This window comes from Doryrhamphus excisus, chromosome 12 (assembly GCF_030265055.1).
Source record: "Doryrhamphus excisus isolate RoL2022-K1 chromosome 12, RoL_Dexc_1.0, whole genome shotgun sequence".
Taxonomy (NCBI): Eukaryota; Metazoa; Chordata; class Actinopteri; order Syngnathiformes; family Syngnathidae; genus Doryrhamphus; species Doryrhamphus excisus.
This window is the reverse complement of record NC_080477.1, coordinates 9,007,358-9,026,140: the sequence shown is the minus strand read 5'-3', so window position 1 is coordinate 9,026,140 and position 18,783 is coordinate 9,007,358. Positions and strand designations below refer to the sequence as shown.

At 41.0% G+C, this 18,783-nt stretch overlaps 1 protein-coding gene across 4 annotated transcripts in view; it reads left to right on the top strand.

Annotated features, from left to right (window-relative positions):
- The first annotated feature begins 9,441 nt into the window (after positions 1–9,441).
- The window catches only part of LOC131139515 (protocadherin-9), a 203,495-nt gene continuing 194,153 nt past the window's right edge, over positions 9,442–18,783 (top strand). For all 4 annotated transcript variants that reach the window (XM_058089203.1, XM_058089201.1, XM_058089202.1 and 1 more), the window contains exons 1-2: positions 9,442–9,840; positions 10,455–13,553. In XM_058089203.1, the coding sequence (XP_057945186.1) occupies positions 10,518–13,553 (3,036 nt within the window). In that variant the 5' untranslated portion in view covers positions 9,442–9,840; positions 10,455–10,517. The remainder of the gene's footprint in view (positions 9,841–10,454; positions 13,554–18,783) is intronic.

Genomic DNA, 18,783 nt, shown 5'->3' with positions numbered 1-18,783 from the left:
GTGTCTCTAGTCCAAGGTTGTGCTTTTTTACTACAGCATTTTATAATTTTCTATGCAAATTATATGCAAATTAGAAGATGCACAGCCAATAGCTACTTTTCTTACTGAAAATTTGGCAACAGCAGCGATCGGAGAGTCATAAGCTGTCGTCAATTGACATTTTGCGGACTATTTTTTTAATTCTTTGACAAAGTACATCCCTTGTTAACACATAGTTTTATCCGGTTGCACGTGCACGAGTCGATGAAAAATGTACTTGTAATGTCTCATATTTTAGTAGCAGTGTGGCCCCCTGATCAATCATAGTAGACACTGGCGGCAAATAGGGCTGTTACAATTCCACTGTTTTCAGAGTAACAGTGTATTGGTAGTTCAGTCAGCGCCAGTGAGGGTGTACATGTAAGTATGTACTTTTATGCCCCCAAAACCAGTTCATTGTCATATGCAGAATAACAAAGATATTTGGAGTCTCCAAATAACCTGGATATGTGCTATAAGGCCTTTTCAACGGTCAAATTTATTAATTTACTGTGTTGATAGAGGATTTCGGGGCAGCCCATTCAAATCTCTGAGTACTGTTGGTATTATTGGTTATTTGTATTATTGGTTCTAAAAAACAGAGTGGATAGACAAATATTTCTCTTTCATCGATAAGTCACAGCAAAGAAGCAACAATATGTAAAAGAAATATGTAAAGCGGTGCATTTTCCTGATTTACCATGCAAACATGATTATCTTCAGTCTTTTCATGAGGCATCACACCATGCGAAACGAATGACTGCAACAAATGACTATTTTCTATGTGTCGTTAAAACACGAGCATGATATTTTCCGTTTTATGTCTCAGCTGCTTAAAAATTGTATGTTATCTCATGGTAATTTGTGGTATGTGTGAAATGAATGGTAAAAGCTTTTGTTGGCTGAGAAATTCATTGCGTCTCACCTTGTACAGTATGTGGTAGACGATCCACCATGGATAGTCAACCAATTTTCACACATACAGTCCTTTGTGCACACTTTGTATTTCTTGGCTGTGGTATTATTTTTCTGACAAATACACTACATGGTGGCACTGTTATGAAACTAAAACCTTTGATGCCAATTTTTTTTTTTGTTTGAATTGAAATTTGTCACACTACCCTTTCTAAAAATCAGCTCATGTAACTTTAGGGTTACATGGAAAAGCTGGAATAGTATAAAACCTAGAAATCTCACATTATAAATATATAACATAACTTGAAACACTTCTATGCAATACGTATGTGATATATCTATTTTTTGTTTTTATTTATGATACTTTTCTATGTAGTAAAATATGGAATACAGGAAGTTAATAAATGTACTGCAACAGATGTGAAATGGATATGGGTGGGATTAAATAAGTTTTGCTTCTTCCTCGTCCTTTTGAACATGTGGAACTGTGAAATTATGTATTTTGCATGCATGTTCAAATAAAACCATAAAACTAGGAATGTTCCGATCAGGGTTTTATGCTGCATATACCGAACCCAATAATCCTCACACACCGTAGACATGCCTTTTCTGGATGCTGCAGTGGGGGCGGAGCTGATCGGCCGGTGGGATCAGCGTTATGAAGCAAGTATCGGCTGTGCTTTTTCAAGCCCTAACATAAACCCATTAACATAAGTGCCTGATGCCTTTTCAGACACTTAATGCAGTTATTTTGCTGTTTTTACCTAAGACTCTCATCGGAACTGCAACCATTTTTCAGTCAGTAACTTTGTATTAGGTAAATAAAAAATAAAGGTAGAGATTAAAAAAATAATAGGTTTGCATCTTTCTACTGGTTCTCTTGCTGAGCACAAGGTCAAACCAGGCTGTCACTGAGCAGAGAAGGAGGTTTTTTCATTCGCTCCAACAGTCTTTGACGTGATTCTGTTTCAACCACTGAGCTTCTGGCTTATATATCAGTCGAAAAAAGAGTGAAGAAATGTTTGACCTTTTTCAGTGCACGGTTGGTAAAATAATGTGTAATTCAAAAGTGCCACAAAAGATGGGGAAAATGGTGACAAAAGTAGAGGGAGAGGGCGCATTACAGTGACACTGAATGTAGTACATTGGATGAAGCATTTTTTTTTATAAAGTATTCCGAACAACTTGGTACTTTAAAATATTCACAATGAAGGATTATTTGAAATGGCATTATACACTGGAAATGTCAATGTAGATGTATGTGCCTTCACAAAATGAACTTTGAAAGGGTTTTACGATAATGACGGACGCCTAATGCCAACTGCATTGCAGCCCAGTCACCTGATTTCTTGTCTTATCTTGTTAAGTATTTGGTTGGCATCAGGATTCTGCTGTACATAGCACCTACAAACAAAAAATCCATCGCCACCAACATTGTATACATGCATTGAAACAAACATAGAACAATATTAATGCTAGATTGTAACATTGATTTTTGTTTTGTATATGAACCAGCTTACGAATTAGTCAGACATCCATTTAGTGGATTTAGGCTCCCGACAATGTAAAGTAAACTTTTAATCCAGCAATGCCTGATTGGTATTCAGGGTCTGTAACGTGTGATGCCAATTATCCACTGGGTCATTACTGGTGTTGTGAGAGGGCTTAAAGGTAAAAGGCCAAAATCTTCATCAGCATTTGCAGTGACTCCGGTAGTTTGGCATGGAGAAATTAAATCGCATTAAATGCATTTACTTTGTTACAATAGATTATTAACACCTCCATTATTTTGAAACAAAATGTGATATTTTTTCTGTCAGGAAATAAAAACTCCCTGATTTCAAATGTTAGTTTCATGTGGTATAGAGAAGCATTAAAGGCAATTACAGTGCTCCTTTTTGGTTGCTCGGACAACATTGACGCAATAGTTGCGTTCGGTCTAGACGATCTGCAGGATATCTGGATTATCATGTAAACAACTTCAGTGACTCTTCCAAGGTTGAAGGTAGTTGTGGTAACCAAACTGCTCCCAAAAATGTTACACATTGTCACAAAGGATACAAAGTATATTGTAATAAATGAGCAAAAATATAACACAAATACAATGTAAAATTCTATTTTTACAGTTCACAAACCCTTCAAGTACAATCCCCCTGATCCCCTTTCCTCCACCTCAACATACACTCCCACAACTGTAATATGGTAATGGTAAAGGTTTTATTTCATTTGAACATGCATCAGATTACAATTGAATGCATCACATAATCAGTGCAAAGCTTATTAAATCCTACCCCTCCATCTGGTACTTTTACAATCAGTAACTGTTACATTTGTTCACTTCCTGCTTTCCTAATATAGTTTATTTTTTTATTTTAATTTTACTTTTGTCACGTACCGAAGTACGAGGTGATATGACTTAAGTGTTGTTAACAAATGTTTTTTTTTTTCCAAATACAAATACCGAAGTACGAAGTGATATGACTTAACTGTTGTTTTTCCAAATGCAGAAAAGTGCTCCAAAAATACATTTGGTTTACATTCGCTGCATCCGCTTTAAAACATTTCTCCTCTCCTTCTTTCTTCTTCTTTCTAAATTGTGCACTTGATGGCTTTGACTTTGTCGTTCCCATGTTTTGTTGACACATTGTAACAGCACTTCATGATTGCCCACCGTCACCCAGCCAGCAGTGAAGGCTAAACCAACTCATACTGACTTACAATTCCTCCTTTTTATTTCACATTTTCACCGTGAAATAACATGTTTGAGATTCAAACAACCATTCACACTCACATTCATACCTATGGACAATTTGGAGTGGTCTTTTTGGAATGTGGGAGGAAACCGGAGTCCCCGGAGAAAACCCACGCATGCACGGGGAGAACATGCAAACTCCACACAGAGATGGCCGAGGGTGGAATTGAACCCTGGTCTCCTAGCTGTGAGGTCTGCGCGCTAACCACTAGACCGCCGTGCCGCCTTCCGATATAATTAATATAATATTAATAATTAAATATGTTAATGGCACCCACCCCGTCGATTCTCCGCTTGGGTTAATCCACATCATGTGGTGGACGTTTGAGCATGTTTGAGTAGCATGTGGGAGTTAGAATGTGGCCCCCTGGCTAGAACCACCACTGCTTCCAACAAAACCAACGCATCTAGGTTCAGGTGCTCATTGATACATAAATCTAACAGCGAGACGCCGGCGTGGCGCAGCATTGTCTTGCTGAAAAAGGTAGTCATCACCCTCAGCAACTCGTTGTGGAAACATCCAATTGGCTAGCATCTCCACGAGGAAGAGTTCCTCTCAATGAAGAATGGGTCATACACTGTCCTCTCCGCAGTAAACATTTTCCAGCACTAGCTCCGAAAGAGACTTATTTTGAGAATACATTAATTACCGGCTTGACCTTTTCCTTTTACGCGTGTGAAAGGGAACCGTGTTTGTTTTTGTGTTATTCATGCGACCAATTCAACAGCATGAGAAAGTCAATAAATCAGTGTGAGAATCAAATGAAGGTGAGCAGCATGATTGACTGTATTTCTCTATGGGGAATTGGAAGGCCTCAGGTTTGAACCTTTCCCTTAGGCTCTGTCTGCAATGTGAGGTTGTTGTAGGAGGTGCACCTCGGCTCCTAGAACATATATTAGCATACTACATTATTCATCACCTGTCAGGCGCATGACTGGCAGCAACATTAGCTGCAGCTACTTCAACCCACTAAATAGGCAGATGGGTAAACCTGACATCAAACACTGTACATTTGCAGCGAGAGGCTCCCTGGACTCTCAGGTCACATGACAGTTAATCTCATTTGAAACCTGCGATGATAAAGAGGGCATTTTAGGGTATTTTAATGTCCTTGAGGAGCGATGAGGAGGTGTAAATAAAAGTCCAACAACAGGATATATACTGTATCAGAAATCCTCCCATATGGAGGATAATAACTTTCACTTATGACACCGTCAGTGAGTTATTGATTTAACAATATGTTTATTCTTGTGGTTACAGCAGTGCTATTTAATATCATACCCCCCCTAAGGGCCAGATTTTTTTTCATGGCTGTTGAGTACTGTAAATTTGTACATGTTGGTAGGGCTGCATTAAATGCGCCACACCCAACAGAATCCCCCCACCCCCGCATACCAACACACACAAGCATGAATCTTATTTATGTCTTAAATGGCTTATTTACTCGTACTGTGTCAACGATGTTGGGTAATAGTATGTGTGTAAATACGACTAAGGAGTATTACTCCTTGTCTAGCGACTGCTCTGATAAAGTCTGATAACTGTATGTAGAAGGTTTTCCATTCTTTATCAAAATATTAAATTTATAAATATATTAAGTAGGGGGGTCAGGAGGCACTCAACTCACAAAATGAGACGATTAACGAGTTTTAGTAGCTTTGCAGATGTGTTTTGAAATCATTATTGCCCCACAAATGTCACAAAATGATATAATTGTCTACATTTTTGGAGTTCTCAGTTATTTTCTGTCGTCCCACAGTGGTGGGACGGAAATATTTTTTTACCCCCTGTTTTGAAATACTATCGAGAAACTGATTTATGTTATCTATGTGTACTATACAGACTGAACTCAAAACTAAAACCAGCAAAATGCAAGAGTCTACATGCTGACTACAACAAATATTGCATTACAGTATTATTATTATTTATTATTATTATTATAAAAATAATAGTTAGCGCACAGGCCACAAAGCTAGGTGACATCTCTGTGTGGAGTTTGCATGTTCTCGTTTTTTTTCTTCAGGTACTCCGGCTTCCTCCCACGTTCCAAAAACATGCTACGTTAATGGCCGACTCCAAATTGTCCATAGGTATGAATGTGAGTGTGAATGGTTGTTTGTCTATATGTGCCCTGTGATTGGCTGGCGACCAGTCCAGGGTGTACCCCGCTTCCAGCCCGAAGACAGCTGGGATAGGCTCCAGCACACCCGCAGCCCTCGTGAGGATAAGCGGGAGAAAATGAATGAATAAAAATAATAATAAATAATAATGTTATTAAATATTTCTATTTATTTATTTGTTATCTGTCATTCTGTAAAGTCACAATTGGCATTTGTGACATGTATTTTCTCACAGGCAATTAATTTGTCAAACTTAAAAATAAATATTTGGGTTTTTGTTAGTTATTAGTATCCATATTTTAGCTTATGCTGGTTACATCATGCCCTTTTACTCTATTTTTCTACTTTTTTTCCATTTTTATTTCGGCAATGTGCAAAGTTCCAGAAATGGACATCATTCCACACTTCGGACACCCATGTGTGTTCAGCAAGCCAGACTTGTCTTGGTTTCGCCAGGAAGGCAAGGTCTTTGCCAGGCGAGAGAGTGATGTGGGCAAACAATACCTTCTTAGGACTGTCAAGCTGCATTATGGAGGGGCTGATGCAGCTTTCAGACCAACATGAAACCAGCATTGCATGGTAGTATTTATGGACAATTAGATGTGCCGCGTGGTGGATACTTCAAGCAAGAAACATTCGCTTTTAATGACCACCACTTCTTGTTAAATAGAGGGACCATGTCGCTAACATAGACCTCGTCTATGTGTAAGGTGTGATATGAAATGAAAGCAGTGATCGCTGGAGCATTTCAAGTTGGTGCCCTGCCAAACCTAACGAGCGTGAAGAGGTCCAGACAAGTTCGAACATCTACGTGGGTTGATCTGACTAATCTTAAGCAACTCTGATGAAATGTAGAATTACTATAGTTTCTACATGGACATCAAAAACGATCAAGCAGCTGTTTCAATTGAATGGAAAAAAAAAACAGCCACACATTACTCACTGATGCTGGGAACCCCGAGTAGGATGTAAGGTGTGCCTAAAGCACTTACTGTGCATAATGCCTTGCCACACTGCCACTTCCATGTTACATATATTATCATTCATAGTAGAAATGCAATAGTTCACACTCTGATTGGCGTCTGGTTGCCGTGTTCTCACGAGACAGCTTTACTCTAAACAGGAAATCTCGTCTGGACACCCCTATAAATTAGGGACTCTACTCCAGGGAAATTCACTTTTCACGGTCGGGTCTAGAACCAATTACCCGCAATAAATGACAGATTACTTTATGGTTAAATGAATACCTTCCCCTATTTCCTTTGTAATGACAGACTTACTTACACAGATCTAGATCTCATTAGGGAAAATGTAAATATCTAGCAAAAGTATCGCTTGATTGTTTTAATATAAAAAGTTGGTATGATTTCTAAGAAAATATAAATGTACTAATTCTGCCATCAAGACACTATTGCACACATAGCATGAAGTGGGATCAGTTTCTTGCTCAAGAATACTATTATACTATATCTTTCCACGTCACACCAACGCCAGTGACAACACCCTGGCCACACCCGAACGCACCACGCTTCTACTCGGCGCCTCGCTGGACAGGCCTCCGGGAAGCCTCTAAAATGCCCCACACAGCCCATCCAAAACAGTCCTGTCTTGTTTTTGTTGTTTGATTTCTTTATAATGAATAATAGAATTGGTCAGAAAAGCCAAGGCTCAATCAACATAAAGAAAACAGGGCATTCCCTTGCTTTGCATAGTTAAAGAGAATTATTAGTCCTATATAAATAGTATATATATATGAAAAAAAAAACATTTTTGATACAATATCTTTGACTCCATTTGGTACTCTTACTTGACCCTCACCATCTAATATTCATGAGTTGCTTTCTACCCTCCTCTCTGTCAAAAAATACTATAAAAAGTCTCAGGAGGAACAGGAGTCAAACCACCACTTTCATTTGCTCGACACCCACCTGAGTCATCTGTATGTGAGTGTCTGCGTGTGAGTGAGAGAAAGACAAGTTAGAAGGTGCAATTTCCTTTTCTTGAGGACTGTTTTTGATGATACTAAATCCTAGATTTGTTTTTCAATGAATCAACAAAAGCTCCCCTTCACATTACTTGAGTTATGACATTATCACCTTTTCCTGCACATAGCATAGAGTCGGGTTTTGAAACTGGAGTGACAGGTCATTCCTTCACAGGAAAAGCAGACTGATGGCTGGATCCAGAGGCAAAAAAAGGCTCAGGCCACCAGGTTGGTTGTGCTAATGGACTGTTGACAGGGCAATGCGCCTCGATCTTCACCTCAACAGAAAGGGAACATTGGGACCTCCTCTCACTGTGCGTCTTTGTTAACATGCTATGAATCGTGCCATTTCTTCTGGAATCATGCCTCGCATTGGTTTGAATGGTGCATACAGCGATGCTGCTATTTGAAGTCAAAGTGACTGCACAGTTCAAGTATGTGTCAAAGCCAGCCTGAAGATGGCAGTGTTCACCATGACAGCCCACTGCAGCCTTTGGCTTAGGCAGCTTGCTTTTTTTCTACAGCAGCAGTAGCAGCAGCAGCAGCACAGGCAGACAGCCATGGATGAAATTGAGGGTTATCTACTGCATTTGAATTAAGTAATTATTGGATGACGGCGGGAATTAAATGATGGCTTGATCTGTATGGCTGACTCTGATTTCCATTTTGTTAAGTCTGCTGCTTTTTTTTTTTTTTAGTTACCTTATGTCACTTTTGACATGTAATTTTGGGATTCCTCGGCTTCACAGTTAAACCCTCTCTTGTTGATGTTGAAACTTGTCAAGTCAGATTGTCCGCAGTCGTGTGCAAAACCAAAGTCACACCATTGCTCCCTTAATTCATTTAGAATGAGGCAATAAACTTTTAAAAAGGAAGGCAGTTTGTCCCATTATACAAAGAGCGCACCCCTCCACACACACACACACACACACACACACACGCCACTGTATGACTTTGATGACTGGGATAACTGTCAAGGTTATTTCTTAGAAACAAATGCTGATGAGTGCCCGCAGGCTGCCAAGTGCAGTGGACACAACACAAATATGCAACCTGTGCAAACATGCTTAGACAACAGTTTCTCTGTCTTGACATCAAATAAAAGTGACTATATTGCAGCTTTAATATTTTAGCAAGTCTTATTAATTGTTAAAAAAAAGGTTAAATGCCATATATAGTTTTTTTTTTTAGGAAAGTGATTCGGTCTGGTGCGTTTGCGTGTCCATCCCAATTAGAGCATCCTACCTGACAACAGCCTACAGGTTGGCTCACGCTTTTGATGCTTCCCTAGTGAGAGGCAGCCATTATGAGATGACTTTGACTATTTGTAATAAAATATTCGCAACAGTACCTCAGTCGTCCTCACCATTATCATCATCACCCCCCCTGTAAGCCTTTTGGGATGATGGGTAAACGTCTCCGCAGCCTGCAGCATCTTCATGGAGCATCCCATCGCGGACAGCCCTCGAGTCCGCAATAAGTGACGTTGCTCCCGGCCAATCGTGTTCCTATTCCGTGTGTCGACACTGCTGAAAGAATGCGGGCTTGACCAATAGCTGAGGTTCGGCGGGGTGAGGGGGCGTCGGTGTATTTCACCACCCCTCCTGTGAATAGACAAGCGAGAGTTAGAGCAATATATTCAGCTCCGGCAGTGAGAGCGCAAGGATGAGCGGTGCGTAAACGTTGCGCATTGCTGTGACATTGAACGCCTCTTGGCTGAATTTTTTCGCCTCATTTTGCAACACAGAGGAGGACCGAATCTGGTCATTTTACACATTTTTTTTCAGGCTTTATCATCTGTTTTTCCGTGTTTGTGGCTGCATGCCAGCTTGAGTGATGATGGAGCTCGGTGGACTTGAACCATGAGAGGACACAAGTGGGTCGTCTTGCGTTCACCTCGCCGGCGCTTCCACGTTAACAGGTAGCAACTAGGTTTTTTCAACCGGGGAGCTGAGCATTGATTTGGGGAGACGTGTAAATGGAAAACACCGCAAACCACTGACCACCTGGTTGCAGGAGGATGAGACGCTGATCACCGCAACAGCCGCAGGTCACACACTTAAATCTTTTCCGTATTAGTGAAGTTAAATTGACGGGTGGGGTGAAATAATACATGAGCACTGTTGACGCAAGCTGCTTTTCCAAAATTGTTTTCACCCGACCTAATTGCCAAATACCAGCAATGTCTTTGAGGAATATGAAAGGACAATGAGCTAATACTGGAGTTGTTGTTTTTTTTTTTGGTGTTATTACACATTTGAAGGCAAAGTAAAACTAAGAATGGAGCTTTGTTGTCAAATAATTAAACATCTTGACTGATTCTATTTTGTAAGCTTCAGCGATGCCAACCACTTGATGCCAAGCAGAATTTAAGCTCTAAATTTGTGTGTAAAATTGATACTTAAGAGTACTTAATTTATTGTGAGTTAACATGCATAGGATGTTGAAATGGTGCAACACATACGAATAACATGATTGATGCAGGGTTATGATGTTGATGAATTATTATTTTTATAATAATAATAGCCATGCAAAAATGTACTAATAATATATTTATAATTTATAATGATTATCAGTATCATATATATAGATCTCTATATGATTTATCATCGTGCTGCTTTGCAAAGCTGTTTAACTAAAGAGATGCTCTTCATGTATTTTTAGGTTTGGAAGATTCCTGTCAACTACAGTTTCTTAAAAAAAAACATTTGCTTCACTTCCTCTGTCATGGATCTAAAAGACTATTACCTGTTGGGTGCCCTACTCGCCTGTATCTGGCTTGATCCATCAATAGCCCAAGAACTAATCTACCCCATCAGGGAGGAGCTGCAAGAAAATGTGCTCATTGGAAATATACCGAGGGACCTTAACATTTCTCATACAAATGCTGCCACTGGAGCAAGTGCTAATCTTGTGTACCGGCTCGTCTCCAAGGCAGGAGATAACCCTCTGGTCCGTGTTCTGAGCAGCACTGGTGAGATATTCACTACATCAAACCGAATAGACAGGGAGAAGTTATGCCCTGGTCCCTCCTTTGAGGACAGCGAGTGCTCCTTTGAAATTGAAGTGGTCATCCTGCCTAATGATTATTTCAGGCTTATTAAGATCAAGATAATTGTCAGAGACACAAATGATAATGCACCAATGTTTCCATCCCCTGTGATCAACATCTCCATCCCAGAGAACACTCTCATTAACAGCCGCTTCGCTATTCCTTCAGCCACTGACCCAGACACCGGGCCAAATAGTGTCCACAAATATGAGTTGATCAACGGGCAAAGTGCTTTTGGTTTAGACATAGTGGAAACACCCGAGGGGGAGAAGTGGCCCCAGCTTATTGTGCAGCAGAATCTGGACAGAGAGCAGAAGGACACATATGTGATGAAGATTAAAGTGGAGGACGGTGGCAGCCCGCAGAAGTCCAGCACCGCCATCCTGCAAGTTACCGTAACGGACGTCAATGATAACAGACCTGTGTTTAAGGAGAGTCAGGTGGAGGTGCACATTCCGGAGAATTCCCCGATTGGCACATCTGTTGTACAGCTTCAGGCCACAGATGCAGATGTAGGGACGAACGCGGAGATTCGATATGTGTTTGGGGCTCAGGTGTCACCTGCTACAAAAAGGCTGTTTGCACTGAATACGACATCTGGCCTAATCACAGTGCAGAGGCCTTTGGACAGGGAAGAGACTGCAATCCATAAGCTTTCTGTTGTGGCTAGTGATGGCAGCCCGAGCCCCGCCAGAGCTATTATTTCAATAAATGTGACTGATGTTAATGACAATCCACCCAATATAGACCTGAGATACATAATCAGTCCCATTAATGGCACTGTTTTCCTCTCTGAGAAGGATCCTATTAATACCAAGATAGCTCTCATCACAGTGTCGGACAAAGACACTGACATCAACGGCAAGGTCATTTGTTTCATCGAGAAGGATGTGCCCTTCCATCTCAAAGCTGTGTATGACAACCAGTATCTGTTGGAGACATCTGCACTACTGGACTATGAAGGGACCAAGGAATATAACTTTAAAATCGTGGCTTCTGATTCCGGGAAACCGAGTCTGAATCAGACTGCCTTGGTGAGAGTGAGGCTGGAGGACGAGAACGACAACCCACCTATTTTCACTCAACCCGTCATTGAGCTGGCGGTCATGGAAAACAACAAACGCGACCTGTTCCTTACCACTCTTAGTGCTACGGATGAGGACAGTGGAAAAAACGCAGAGATCGTTTATCAGCTGGGACCGAATGCATCGTTCTTTGATCTCGACCGCAAAACGGGGGTTCTGACTGCATCCAGAGTTTTTGACCGTGAAGATCAGGATCGGTTCCTTTTCACTGTAACAGCAAGAGATAATGGGACGCCTCCTCTCCAGACACAGGCAGCAGTCATTGTCACTGTGCTGGATGAAAATGACAACAACCCCAAATTTACACATAACCACTTTCAGTTTTTTGTCTCGGAGAATCTTCCTAAGTACAGCACAGTTGGGGTGATAACTGTGACGGATTCCGATGCTGGAGAAAATGCTGCAGTTTCTCTTTCCATTCCAAATGACAATGAAAACTTTATACTGGACCCTTTCTCTGGTGTGATAAAGTCCAATGTGTCATTTGATAGGGAGCAACAGAGCTCCTACACTTTTGATGTGAGGGCTGTGGACAGTGGCAGACCACCTTGCTCTTCGGCTGCTAAGGTGACCATCAATGTCATTGATGTGAATGACAACACCCCGGTTGTCATTTACCCGCCCTCCAACACATCTTTTAAACTAGTCCCTCTGTCCTCTATCCCTGGCTCTGTGGTTGCAGAGGTGTTTGCAGTAGACGGCGATACAGGGATGAACGCTGAACTCAAATATACTATCGTGAGCGGCAACAACAAGGGTCTGTTCAGGATTGACCCCGTCACTGGAAATATCACCCTGGAGGAAAAGCCAGCAGTGAGCGACCTGGGCTTGCATAGATTAGTGGTCAACATCAGTGATTTAGGATACCCCAAATCCCTTCATACTCTGGTGCTGGTGTTCCTTTATGTCAATGATACTGTTGGCAACTACACACTCATCAATGATCTCATCCGACGTAGGATGGAAACACCAATTGACCGGAACATGAGCGATAGCGGTGAAACTTATCAAAGCGGGGACTATTTAACAATAATGATAGCCTTTGTGACTGGCGCCTTAGTGGTGATAATTGTCATATTTGTTACTGTCCTGTTGCGCTGCCGTCACACTTCCAGGTTTAAAGCTGCACAGAGGAAAAAACAGGGGACTGAGTGGATGTCACCAAATACAGAAAACAAGCAGAATAAGAAGAAAAAGCGCAAGAAAAGGAAATCTCCAAAGAGCTCTTTGCTGAACTTTGTCACGATTGAGGGGAACAAACCCGACGATCCTGCCCATGAGCCAATCAACGGAACCATCAGTCTGCCCACCGAATTGGAAGATCAAGGGATCGGACGCTTTGATTGGAATGCCACACCTACCACCACCTTCAAGCCCAGCAGCCCTGACCTGGCCCGACACTACAAATCTGCTTCACCGCAATCAGCCTTCCACCTCAAGGCTGATACACCGGTTTCAGTGAAGAAGCACCACGTGATTCAGGAGCTCCCACTGGATAACACGTTCGTCGGGGGCTGTGACACCCTTTCCAAGAGGTCCTCCACAAGCTCAGACCACTTCAGTGCCTCAGAGTGCAGCTCCCAAGGAGGGTTCAAGACGAAGGGGCCCTTGCACACCAGACAGCAGGTAAAAGAGCACTTTTACTGGTCTATAAGTACTGCCTATAACTGCCCTGTTCCACAGTGCTAAAGTGCCAGTTAAGATTTGAGACTCACACTTAAGTTACTGATGCAACAAAATAGTAAAGGAAGCACACATAATTCTCCTCAAACTTAAAGATACAAAAATGAACTGAACATCCACTTATTATATATTTGGTTAAGAACTCGACCACCACTTACATAATTTGGGGGTACAATCAAAGACTAATGGTTGGGACATGAAAAGTATGCTCAAGTTGGACTTAAAGTGTGTGAGTGGCTGCCTTATTTTGTGTCTTCAGCACCTGATTTAGAACACTGGTTAAAAAAAGTCAACAACTGTGACTCACTGTTCTTTGTGAAAGAAACATTTTTTTCTTGCCTATCTACTCAAACCTGACAAACAGGTACATATTCTCAAAAAAAAAAAATAGCAGACGTTTCACCTCTCATAAAACTCTTGATTGCATTCATGTTTTTTTTTGTGTTTATTTCTGTGTTCTGGTATGTATTGTAATATCACAAAAGACTGAAACCTTTTCAATACTTGCAAACAGTAAAAGCAAGCAACAATTAGTCAGCCGCAGTGGCAAATGTGAATGTTACAGTCAGCTTTGCCACATCATCAAAGCTTGAATTAAATTCTTCCTCTCAAAGCACACTAACAAACTGAGTGAGGCTTGTCTGGGATTGATACACATCCAATTCAAAAAGGATTAGCCAATAATGAGCCTCAAATTTCAACGTAATCCATGCTGCTTTTTTTTTTTTCCTCATCAAAGCCTTATTAATTTTTCTGCTAATAAAGCACCACTACACAACAAACTGTTCTAATCTAATAGAACACACATGGACAAATACAGGGAGCAGCAGAAGTGGGGGAGTAGCGAGAGAGGACAGAGGGGGCGGGGGGGCTGAGTGAGAGAGTTGTCAGTGGGTCAGGCTTGGCTGGCGGTGGTACTGAAGCTTTAGGTGGCAGTGTTGAGCTGCATGGCAATGCTTGGCATGCCGCCAGACTGCAGTGGCCGGTGCAAGGCAGCAAAAAAAAAAAAAAGGAGTGAAATCTATGTTGGCGTTCTTAGTGAAATACTCTCGTGTAATGATGCTGAGGCTGCACAGGGAAGATTGATAACGGCAGGTAGAGATGAGAGTGATAAGGTCTATCCAGGAGAGTTAGAGGAATTACTCGGGTGACGCCGGACGAGACTCCTGTCATTGCGTACCTCCGGGTTACTGCATCTGTGCTCCCATTTAATGCCTTTTTGTGTGAGCGGTAGCAGTCAAAAGAGGCATTCAGTTTGTCTGTGTTCGCCAGTTTGGGTGAGTGTGTGGCTGGTGGTGAGGGGAGGGCAGGGGATGAGACAAGGTGATGACATGGGTGGCTGTGAAGGTGACAACCAGGATAGCACATGAGATATGACACTATACAGTAAGCACATCTTCATTGATTCTTTCAGTCACCTTGCACTTTACGAAGGATTTATTGGAATCAATAATTCTGACAGATGATCAAAAGGAGCCCAAACGCTCAGTGGTTTTTATATTGTGCCTTTCATAGCACAAATAATGCACTCCACAGACACTTAAGTGCGTACATTTTCCAATAACTTGAGCTATTTGATTGATGATGTTTATGTACTGTACATGCTTAAGTATGGCCTTTAATGGAACCTTATTTTACCTGGAACGTCTAAACTGAGCTGAAGATGTGCCCCACACTCACAAAATTTTATAAATGTCATCTATTCAAAATGCATCCTCTTATCACATAGAATAATTTATCAGATTAAGAACAGATTCGGAAATTCTTGCATCATGTCAGAGTCCTCCAATTTTCTGAAGCATTCAGTTATTTGTTGTTTCTGACTTCACTCAACCACTTGACATTTTTTTTTTTTTCATATCAAGCTCTTCCGATGAGGAGAAAAAGTCATTTATTTTTGCTCTCATGCCTCATGCCTAGTACCAATCTTTGGAGACTTGCCGACCGTCTGTTTTTCCAGTTATATCAATTCCAAGACATCTCACTGTGCTATTCAAAAGTGGAGATTAAATGGCAGTTATTGATTGTGGTAAAATAGTTAGCCAGTATCGGGCTGTAGGACATGTTGAATTTATATTTTGGTCTTGGTCTGTACACTGTGACCATGGACAGTCCAAGATACAGACATTTTACAAAGCAATTTGAATAAAAAAAAAAACATATTTCCATTTAGTCTCAAAACAAAGCAGCGGTGTCGCAAACTGATGAAGGGATTTAGTCTTTACGTTGTTTCCTCAAGAGTAACTAACGTCATCAATCACCTGCTGTTGTTTGATGTTGATGTGAAATAAGCAACTAAGCGAACAAGGATGTTTAAGGCAAAGACACGGCTAAAGCTTTAGGGAATAGCTTTTAAATTGATTTTTTTTTTTTCTCCTGGATTGAAAAGCCATTCTGTTTCGGCTCTCTGGAGTCACTTCTATGCAGCATCAGCATCGATCAATAAATAAGAAAATTGAAAGTAAATTGATTAACAAGTAGACGGAGAGAGGAGAAAGGTCGAGAGCGGCTGCAGCAAAGCGTGAAAATCCACTGGTAACCTCCTCGTATTTAATAGATAACATTGGGAAATAGAAATAGGAGACATTTAAAGTGGCGTCATCATTCTGTGTGGCTTTGTAGAGACCCCCAACACACTGATAGCAATAGTTGCAATCCTGGCCTTGACTGTCTTTTTTTTCCCACTTATTATTTACCCTCCAGGGACCAACATTAGAGGAAACAACAGTGAGCAAAAAAGCATTAAAACGCTGTCCTACTTTCACCAGGCAACACAAGCTTCTAAGAAACCAAGCGTAATATCACTGCTGTTTCAGCATCAGTCCCTTTTAGTATTGTGCATTTCACACAGAGGTACCTGTATGGTACAGTGACAAGAACATGAAATCTAATCTCATCTAAAGGGAAGACACAGATATGGTTCACTAGCATAACAAGTGCCCAGTGGCTGTACATTAACCACACACGGTACATCAGATCCCAGGGCTCGAGTTGAGGACACATTAATATGATTTTGCTGAGCGTACCGGGCATATAAGTAGTCAGTGTGATGGTGTATTAGGCGCCATGATAAATCAATTAGAATTCGTATTTTCATTTTTGTTTACCAAAAACAAATCTAATGAGAGCGATGAGCGTGTGAGCATTTTTCACATTTTAAAACATTGTGCATTGTTAACCTTTAGCTAATTTCCATGGTGAATGTGAAAATAAGGCTGTCTATTAAGTGATGGGCCTGTGACTGTGAGATGGGTCTCTTTTTTTTTTCCACGCGCTTTGTTATGGTAATATGGCAAAACACTGTATGCAGGTGCATGATTAATGGCAATATATTGGACTCACAGTGATGCAACTGTGTAGCTCCAATATATTGTGTGTAAATATGAAATTGCTCTGAGGGATTTTTTTTTTTACATGGCAGAAAAGATGCAAGTGCTTAAAGCATGTGTGAGCCAATAGATCAGTTACTCCACACTATGCTTTGATGTGCTAATCATACCATACCTCAGCAATAGGAACATGATATCGTAGTTTAGTCTGTGATGGTGATGGTGGTGAATACCAGACTGTTTATCAAAATCAGGCCTCTAATTCACATATCATTATTTTGGACATACACACAAAGGACCTGTGATGCAGTATTATTTGACAGAAAGTGAGCAAAATGTCAGATATACTCCAAATGTTTGCATTTTATATTCAATTTAAGTTTAGAAGGACTGTTTGCAACTGTTGCAACTGTCAGCTGCTTAGAGGGCAATAACCTTGGAACATGCTGTTTGCATTGTATCCCTCCTTCTTCCTGCACTGATGCTCCATGTAACATACATGCATCAGCTACCGATAGCTACTAACATTAGCTATCATTGAATATATAGCCTGTAATAACAACAGTTTCCCTGTTGCTTGCGTGCACAGCCATGAACGGCAATCATCTTCTTTGGGCTGAACGGCAATTTTTATGCAATTTGATTTGCAACTGTGAAGAACATAGACATTTTTTTGTTCAGTCGGTTCTTTTGAACCACTAATTGTCACATATGCTAGCCGATAGTTCTTACAGATTTTGGGTTTAAAAAAATGTATTTTGTAGCAAGTTGCATACAGTCTCTTTAAGTGATTCTTGATTCTTTCGTAGCCTTGTCTGGTCTGTGTTTCATGAACTGACATGCTACGCAAATAACCGTTAGTACACACCATGGTAATGATGGAATCCTTGGGGGAGTCATCCTTCTTGTGCAGGTTCATTTGCCACATTAATAAAAAGGATTAGTGGTACGTATGAGGGTTGATGGAAGTGGGCAAGTTTGAAAAGATTAATGAACTATGGCAATGTTGCACCTGGGGGGAAACTGTGTTGCAATGTCTTTTTTTGGGTGTGCCGACAAAGATGTTGGCAGTGTGACTGACCAAGTGGGAGAGAAAACCAGTGATTATTGTCGATTACCATCATTCAGCAGCTCCTTTTTTTTCCTACTCTTGTAGAATGCAAATAGTACATCTGACTCAAGGTCATGTAGTGTATGACAGCTAATGTATGCATGCATTTTCTTTTGTCAAATGTCAAAGCTATGTACATATATGAATCAAATGTTTGACAGTAACTAACATATAATTATACACAGCAAATAATTGTCTATATGAATGGGTCATTGCGTCAATGCTACCAAATGCAGTTTTAGAATGAAAGGTGCTGTATGCAGAGGTTCCTCCAGCTGCCTATTGGGCACAAGCATTGGAACATACTGCTAGCATTATATCCCGCCTCGAGTATGCTCACGTCACACACGCACTCGTTACCTACTAATGTTATCACTGCCATCACAGCTATCACTGAATCACAACAGTGATTTTCAACCACTGTGCCACAGCACACTAGTGTGAAATCGTCAGGTGTGCTGTGAGGACTTATCCAATATAATTTTTTTTCATTCATTCATTCATTTTCTACGACTTATCCTCACGAGGGTCGCGTGCATGCTGGAGCCTATTCCAGCTGTCTTAGGGCGAGAGGCGGGGTACACCCTGGACTGGTCGCCAGCCAATCACAGGGCACATATAGACAAACAACCATTCACACTCACATTCATACCTATGGACAATTTGGAGTCATCAATTAACTTAGTATATTTTTGGAATGTGGGAGGGAACCGGAGTACCCGGAGAAAACCCA